Raw genomic sequence first — 9532 nt, 5'->3', positions numbered from 1 at the left:
CTAGCGACGCTTGATCATCATGAGAGTCTCCTTTATCTGTTTACCATCAGTCACTGTAGGAAACCATGGTCTGTACCAGGACTCCGGGGACCATTGACCGTTAAGGAAGGCGGCAGTACAGGAGTTAAACCACCAGCCTCCTCTGTATTTAGCAGCACAGTTACCTCCAGCTCTGTCGTTATCCCTGTCTGGGGTACTGAAGTACATCCCAGACAGATTAATACCAGAATAACCCGTGTTTAACATAGAGTCCCCTGTAAAGTCAAACAAAAAGAATCACAGATATATCTTCAATTTAATTGTCAACAATAATACTGAGGTACTTCTAAGAAAGACGGCTTAGGGTGCGGGAAAGAGAAACAATAATTAATTAGTTCATTCCCAGAATCCCCGGTGTCTATCATACTGGCACCTGAAGAATTAGAGAAAATATAGAACAAAGATGATAAGTATTAATCAGTAATTTTCATCCTATTAATCTTAATACTGAAGTACGTCTGAGATACACAGTTTAAAGAGATAAAAAATACAAGTCAACAAAACACTGCACAATTCACATAAAGCATCCTTTCTTGTGTAACAATAAACCACAGGTGTGATACACTTTTAAAGCATGGTAATATTGTGGGGAGGGATATCACGGGAAATTTTAGAACACATCACAAAATGAAATTTTAATAATTGTCCGATACCATGCAATACTAAGTAGATCATTAATAACGAGATAACATATGGTGCATCAATGAATGTTTTGAAATGGTAGATTTCCTATTACATAAATGGAAATGTAAAACGGGTTTATGTCTAATTTAGCTTTAAAACTTTTTTTTATGAATACTAGTATTTATCCATCAAATTCTTTTATCATCAACTTTTCGTTAATCTGTCGACATTTAAGATTAATGAAGCACTGTAAACCTCCTTTTCCGTAGTAGTAAAAATGTGAATCATTGAAAATCAGACTATCATGCTATGTAAACTTTTTTCCGTATTAGTTAAAATTGAATTATGAAAAATTATCAGGCAACCCAAGCTGAAAAACAATGTTGAACAAATGTAATTATTGGATTTGTTTGTTTAAAAGAATTAACATAACTTTCCTTGTACATAAAATGTATAATGAGAAATTTTATCTACTTGACAATGACAGAATCAATATCTGCAGAATATGAGAATTGTACCTGCAAATGTTATTCTGAAATATTAAACATATTTAATTAGCGTGGAATCAAAAACGTACAGAGAATATCAGAAAAAACACATCTTTCTTTTTTTTCAAGAACTTTATAATCTTTCAATACAGAAAAGAATTCTTATAATGATATACGTATTTTGAACCTAATTTTAAGAACTTTACTTAAATACACTTACCTAGAGTCCCATTGGCAGGTCCTGCAAGAAAGAGTTGATATTTTCCTGCTTCGTCGGAGACAGAGAATCCGTTGTACATTTCATACAGAGTTGTACCATTCTGGAGAGTGATGGACGCATACAGGGATGAGGTGTTTTCTTTTGTTAATTTATGGATTACGTCATTTCCTGTATAAAGATATATTTGAAATTATCCGAAAAGTTCATCGAATACAATTAATTCTTTTAAAATCTATATGAATCTTCCGTAATGAAAAATCAAATTATTTTCCATAGCTGTAGACAATATCACTAAATTTGGTCTCATTAGAATATGCCGCTTAATGATATTCTTCATTTCTATTTTTTTTATTTGAAATATCAATTAAACACGATATCTGAATATCATAGAACATACACTACCTGGACTTAACTTTAGATCTTTATTACGCATTATGATTTTTTAATTGCCACAAGAATTTTTTTTATCTTAAAACTTTGAAGGAATAAAAAGTCCTTATTTGAAACCGATTTACACTTACCAATCCAGACGTTCTGTGCTGGTGAACCAAAGCCATTTTTATATTCCGTCCAGGTCCTGTTAAAGGTCATCGATCCGTCTAAGCGTTTCTGAATTGCCTTTGAAAATTAACATGCGTAACAATTCACTATATTGCTTCGAACATTCGTAGGATCCATTTTTTATGATATAAACTACAATACAATCCTACAATCCTTAGAACAACAAAAACAATTTGTGTTATATTAAGTATTTTTAATTCTAAAATAAACAACCTACCGTCCACCCCCCGCCCATTGTCGTCATATCGCAATGCTCACTGACCGGTACTGTTAATGTTCCGTAGGGGTATATATCATACAACCCTGTGATGGTTTGTCCATTTTCTCGAAGATCCTTGCAATCTTTGGGCATACTAGAAAAATCTGAAAAAAAAAATATAATACCAGGATTATACAATGTATATGTACAAGAAGTGAGAGGATATATAATGCCTGCATGATATATAAACGTTAATTGTTGGGGCTAAATTGTTAACTACATACAATGCAGGTGATGTTAAACTGTTCCCGATTATCTTAAATCATATTTGTTTTCCAGTTGGTACAAATCTTCGATTTATGACATGACTAAAAGTATTTAAATTAAACACAATTATTTTCAATACTCTGTTGACTGAAAGAAATGTGAAAGAGAAATTAATTGTAGATAAGATGATAAAGAATTTTGACACTGATATAGTTGTTGAAATATGTAGTAAATCATGAAATCGTTTTGATGTATGATATAATGTCTGAACGATCGACAGGGGATGTTTACTCCTCCACGACACAGGCCAGCTGTTTTCAGGATTCACATCTCAGCTTTCAGAACAGCTGTTTTTAAGATTGCAATTTCAAGATACTAGCTAAAGTGAAATTTTGTCGTTTATTTAGTTATCAACAAGTTTTTTATTTTCTAATGGTTTGGACTAATCATAGTCATAAAGCTTAAATTAATATTACTAAATACTAACGGTGTAGAATGTTCATCTTATGTTTTATATTAATTGCTAAGAGATATCCAGAAAAGAGAAAATAGAAATAGAGAAAATCACAAAGTATAATTTAATCAGTCTCAAATTTAGAACAGATTCTACAAGCAAAAAATGGATGCTTGAATTGGAAAATATTTTTTGGCCTAATTTCAGTGCAAATAATAAATTTATTGAATATAAAGAAATTGAAAACCTTATGTGATGTTCAAAAGTCTGTCCTTCTGAATCTTTATTAATCTATATAAATATTTTTCACTTTAAATTCAATTTTTGTGCAAATTTGAATAAAAAAATTAAAAACTACGCGGTGAAAATTATTCATTGTATTCATTTAAACATGACCAATGTTGTTATTTTTAAATTCTTTGACAAAAGTTTGTCTGTATCATCTCTCCTTAAAAGTCAAAATTAAAAAAGTAATAAAGAAAATCAGCAAAGAGATGAGTATGTCACTAGAATCAATTATGTTGAAAATACAATTGTTTATTTTAGATAAAAAGAATTGTCAAAAAAAATGTGTCTGTTCGAGAGGGATTTAAAACGAATGAAAGAAGCAAGCAGAAAAAAAAAATATACATACCGTTATCCGAGTAGTATCTCCAACCGGCCTCATCAGAGAGCTCAGACTTAAATATTTTCTTATGGGTACGGCATTTCTTCATTTGATTGTTGAATCCAAAGAAGACGCACTCCCTTTTACACATCATGGCACACCTGGATATTGTATGAGAATTATGCTCTCCTAAAAGCCCATAATTTGATTTCTTATCATTAAATTCAAGTTTCGCGGTAAATTCTTTCAAAGTATCGGTAGCCTTTGATAAAGCTATGAAGCCAATGATTAAAGAGATAACCCACTGATTGCTCATTTTCTTTTTTTCCTTTTATAAGAAAATAACTGCGCGTTCTTGTGAATCTGTGAAATTCTGCTAAATCGTCTTTCAACAGCCAAATATATATATATCGTACCATAATCAATGTCTGAAAAGTGATTGGCTCACTGTTACGCATTCTATATTTCACTGTTGTTTAAGTATCGATTTTATTGAATTGTCATAAACATTTATTTTGAAATTGCAATTTAGAAAATAACAATGAAAAATATGCTGTTTTTAATTTAGTTAAGGACAGATGATACAAACAAATGTTTTCTTTGAAAAAGATTTTAAATCATGTCACAAGTTTAGAAATGTGGATGGTTCTTAGAATTTTTTCTCCTAAGAACTAGAATATGAAAAAGACTTAGAAAATATTAGTAATATTTCAATGAAAAAACGAATATAAAGAAATAACATTCAGTAAAGGTTTACAGGTGATAATAAATTTCAGAATATGTTATCCTGGCGTTAAAAGTGTAATATAAACCTTAGAAAAATATACCAAGCCAGGTGAATTTAAAGAGGAAGATCGAAATTAAAAAAAACTGGCAATATCACATTGGCTGATTTTAACCATTTAGCTTTTCCTAATAAAATTCACCTGGCTCGGTATATTTTTCTTAAGTTTATTTTACACTTTTAGCGCATGAAAACATATTCTATGATTTATTTTCACCTGTAAACCTTTACTGAATGTGATTTGTCTATATTTGTGTTTTCATTGAAATATTACTAATATTTACCAAGTCTTTTTCATATTCCAGTTCTTCGGAGAAAAAAAATCTAAGAACCATCCACTTTTCTAAACTTGTGACATGATATTTAATCTTTTTCAAAGAAAAAATTTGTTTGTATCATCTGTCCTTAAAGCATGTCTTGTTATGATATACAGAGTTTTTTTTATCAACTTTCTTCAAAATTTGATATTTGACTGCCGTCATGAGAAAAGGGCCCTTATCGTTTGACGTCACAATTCTCAGAAAACGACGTCAAAGTCGCGGTTTTGTAAACACGGAAGTAATTTTTGTTGACCGCGTTTCGTGAACTTAAAATAAAATTGAATTTCAAAGTGTAACAAAAAATTGAAATTTCATGAGGACATTTTTTAATATGTTTTTGATATTATTACTAATTACTACGTCAATTTATTCATGATTTTGTTTAAGTAGTTAACTTGATGTTGGTATACGCGACATTGGACATGCACATTGCTGGGACAGCGATTAAAACGATGTCGATGACGGCAAAATTAAAGATGCTGCATATTTGTTTTCTGAGCAATTTACAAATGCTTTAATTTGAACTCATGTTAAGAGTCTTCATATCAAAAGGTCCATATACATATACATATAATTCTTTCTTCAGAGAGCTAGAGAGAGAGAGAAAGAGCAAGCGAGAGATCTACATGAATGCACATATATATATAGTAGTTACCGTTCTTATAAGCGCTGAAAAAATATATTCCATAATTTAAAATGTATTTAGCCATGTTAAATTTAATCCATACTGATGTTCCCCGATAGTCAGCCTTTGGTGAACTGTCGATTTTAAAATGTGTAAAAAAAGGGGGGGGGGGGAGGAGAGTAAGTAGAAAAGGCAAAAAAAAAAAACTCCGAATAAAAAGACCGGTTAAATTCAAGCTAAGAAACATAATCCGTCTTTGATTGAATAAAGACACTGGTCACATGGGAGATCCAAAACTTCTACATCAACAATAAATATTTATTTTAATAAAATAACAGTAAGATAATTTGCTAAAGAAAATAAGGAAAAAATATATACGTAGGATGGGGATGCTATAAATTTTTCTAAAAAATAATATTGTTTCAAAAACTAAATTTAAATGATCAAATATATACATTCAAAGGAACCGTATGGTAAAAATTATTGTATCAAATTTCTTAAATCATTCCTAAGAAACGAATGAATGAAATTCCACTCGAACTTGTACGTATTGCAATCTGTTAAGAAATGAAATACAGTTATTGTAAACTTTTCCCAAAAGCAATAAACCCAATTTTGAAGAAATTAACAATATTACATCGACAGTGATATTATGAATGAAGATATTTATAATCCAAAAGAAAAAAACTATAGATTAAGCGAAAAGACGTACGAATTTCTGGCTAATGTTAGATATATGGCTACATTATAGAGCAAAAAAATGTAAGTGACAGGTGGTTGTGTGTGTAATTCCCAAAAGTTATGAAAATGTGAAAAATCTATAAAAACTTTAATGAGCGTGAAATATATTTCACTGATTAGTGAAATGATATATAATAAACAAGACACGTTTTGCGTTGAAATCTTCAACTTTGATACATGTATCAAAATACCCCGAATATCTCGACATTAGTTTCTTAAAGTTCGGTTGAAATCGAGACAAAACTTTATATCATAATCCTAACATGTTTCTAATGAAAGGAATTAATAAACAAACACAAATATTTCTGTTTTTAAAGAGAAATATTGGCCATTATATTCGTATGCAAGGAGCAACGGGGGGGGGGGGGGGGGCTACATTGAAGGTCCGGTTGCCCCCTCCCCCTCAAAACACCCCCCACACACACACTTTTTGTTACAGCATAATCAAATTCTTGCACTCTAGAACCATATCATGTTTGATTAAGAAAATTTGATACTGAAAGAAGACTGACACCCCCCACCAAAGGCAAAATTGGATTCGAGTTTCGACACCCCCTCCCCTATTTTTTTTTTGATGAGTAGTCTTGTAAGGTAAATTGATTTTTTTTGGCTGACTCCCCCCCCCCTTTTTTTTCAAACGAGTTGCGTGGGGACAGGCGAAGATGCTAGTCAATTTTTAAAAAATACTTTTGATATGTTTGGTATAAAAATAGGAAAAAATGGTTTGTCTAAATATTTTAAACCAAAAAAAGGAAAATTTAAGCGGTATGTTATTACTTAATTAACAGCATCACCTCGTAAAAAAAAACATAAACGTGTGTTGAACATAATATTTCATTATTGGCTAAGACAATAGCATCAGAATGAGAAAAGCTTATAAGATGTAAAGTTAATTAGCCATTGTCTCGGAGGAAAACGAATAGATGACCTTTCATGGAATTAAAAAGTGTTTTGTTTTGCTTGACAAGAAAAATTTGGTGTTTTAAAGTAAAAAAAAATATAGCTGCCCCCCCCCCCCCCACACACACACTGAAATGGTTCCTGCGGGCCTGCCGTTCTAGCGTAAAAATATACAAGTATCCATCCAGTTTCAGTTTCAAATAAATTTTGTCAAGATTTGAATGGAAATGTATTACGCAGAGAAAAGTCAAGCACCGTTTAGTGTGAATATATAAAAAAGAGACCAGGAATATTTGGTGGTTGAAAGTGAAAAAAAAATATAGCTCCACCCCACCCCCCCCCCCACACACACACACTGAAATGGTTCTTTTTACGCCGTTCTCGCGCAAAAATATACTAGTATTCATCCGGTTTCAGTTTCAAATAGATTTTGTCAAGATTTCAATGGAAATGTAATTCCGCACAGAAAAGTCAAGCACCGTTTATCTTAAATATATAAAAGGAGACTAGAACAGTACAATTCACCATCCCTTTGATTAAATTATACAATATGCATAAAACTCTTCTTTTTTTTAGATCATAGTAGCGGTCCTTGCAGGAAATATGCAAATGTTGTGTTCAAGTGTAACGGTATAGGTGCTTAAGAATTTAAAAAAAAGTTAACGTGATGAAATATTTGTTACCGATTTAAATTGTGATTTACTTTTTAAAGAGTAAGATGTTAAAAGACGGTTTCAATTTGAGATATAAATTCAAAGAAAGTTTTAATTTAAGGTACGGCATATAAACCATTCATAAGACAATCCTTTATTTGCCTCTTTACTATGTTTCTACTCCATAACTAAGACAGGCGTAGAAAATGAATTGTATATACATTGAAAGCTTAGAGTTTTAAACATATTTAATAAATTATTCAAAAAAGTAAAAATTTTAAAATCCGCTTGCATGGATCTAGCGAATGTATATATTTTTTTTTTAATTCATGAATTTTTATGAATGGAATAAACGTTTTTAAATACAAGTTTACATATCTTGGCGTAATCTGAATTTATTTCTCAATTGAATTGTTCGGTGATACAGAAAATACATGGTGTTTTTATCCTATCGTAACAGATATAGGGAATAAAGTTACGTGCCTGTGTGTTAGTAAGTGAATGCTGACTCAAGCATTTTTTTTAAAATATCCGGATCGATGTGCTTTTTTGCGTTTTGCGGGGGGATGCCCCGTTCTGCGCGCGTTGTCCTTCAGCATGGGATTCTCTCTCTCTCTCTCTCTCTCTCTCTCTCTCTCTCTCTCTCTCTCTCTCTCTCTCTCTCTCTCCTAATCTTTAAGTGTTATATCTGCTCTATATCTTTTATAAATTGAATTAGATTAGATTATTTCATATAAAAAGAATAGTTTGTATGAATTAAAAAAAATATTATTTCCCTGCTGATTATGATATAAACCGTTTCTAGATTCTGTCTAGACCCACATCCCCCCTTTATGAAATTACTAGATCTTCTATAGAATTGTATGAAAATAGTAATACCATACGAAATCCCCTAGGAATAGTTACATACTAGTTGCTTGGAAGAAAAAAAGTTAAACAGTTTCTCAAGTTTTTAATTCTCAAAGCGATTGAGGTTCTTTAAATAACATGTAATTTTAAGAATTTTTGAAAATTGAATAAGACGCAGGTGACGTCACTGCGTTTTCAGTGAGTAACGTCAAAGTTGTTTTTGGAGCGCCTCACTAAAATGCTCATAAAATACTGAAAAAGTGAGATATTTTGAAAATTTTTGTATATTTGCATTCAGAAAGAGTCCGGCTATCAAAATTTACCAAAAAGTCAATTTGTGAAAATTTGACCTTAAGGGCCCTTTTCTCGTGACGGCAGTCATCTATATATATAATTTCCTTCATCACCTCAAACTAAATGAAATTATAAATCAGCAATTTTGAAATAAAATTCTAAGTAAGAATTATCTGACTCTAGGACATTATTTAGAATTTATTGATTTATTTCAACTTTGATACATTAGCCTCTAAATGTCAATGTAACACAGTATATTTACACTACATATATTTTTTGCATAGAAAGTGATTGGAAATCTATTGCAGTCATAATAACATAACACGGACAGGGTGCCAAGAGGTTAAAGCATGCGTTTTAGTTTGACGTCATAATCGTTGAACGCTGATAAAGTGCAACGTCACTATAGGCGAAAATAAAAAAAATCACGCACAAATTGACCAGAACCTGTTACTTTGGCAGATCCATTAAATGTAGCTTACACGAAGGATAATACATAGGTTTTTAAATAGAAATCACATTTGCATTTAAGGTAGAAAGTTTAAAAAATGGAAATATAAGCAATGAATACGTGCGTTATTTAATTTGTTTGCACACACCGTTGCAGTTTTGAAACTATATCACTCAAAAAATAATGATTCATTGCTTAAATATCATCATTGGTTTATTTATTTTTGAATCTTAGAGAGACGTACATTTGCAAAATACAGTTATAAGAGAATTCTATGAGAATGCTCTTAAGCCCGTTATAAACTTAAAAAAAAAAAGAAAAGTACTAACGATACAATTCTAATGACAAATTGTATATAAATGTGAGTTTACTTTGGCCTAAAATATGGATAATATTTTATATTACAGGGTCATTGTATCAAACACAATACTTATGAAATTCTCACTTAAAGTGAAC

The 9532-nt window shown here is 31.1% G+C and overlaps 1 protein-coding gene across 1 annotated transcript; it reads right to left on the bottom strand.

The window, feature by feature from the left end:
* LOC134234102 (ficolin-2-like) lies at window positions 1-3780 on the bottom strand. Its single transcript, XM_062716166.1, has 5 exons — window positions 3487-3780; window positions 2150-2295; window positions 1893-1989; window positions 1372-1509; window positions 1-254 (listed from the first exon to the last, which is right to left on the bottom strand). Exons 1-5 carry the CDS (start codon window positions 3773-3775, stop codon window positions 1-3), a joined length of 924 nt encoding a protein of 307 aa, XP_062572150.1. The 5' UTR covers window positions 3776-3780.
* Between the last annotated feature and the right edge of the window lie 5752 nt (window positions 3781-9532).

The sequence above is a fragment of the Saccostrea cucullata genome, unplaced genomic scaffold (assembly GCF_032062105.1).
Source record: "Saccostrea cucullata isolate Sc308-1 unplaced genomic scaffold, CSIRO_AGI_Scuc_v1 ctg7837, whole genome shotgun sequence".
NCBI lineage: Eukaryota > Metazoa > Mollusca > Bivalvia > Ostreida > Ostreidae > Saccostrea > Saccostrea cuccullata.
The sequence above is the reverse complement of the archived record's forward strand: the minus strand, read 5'-3'. Positions and strand labels throughout refer to the sequence as shown.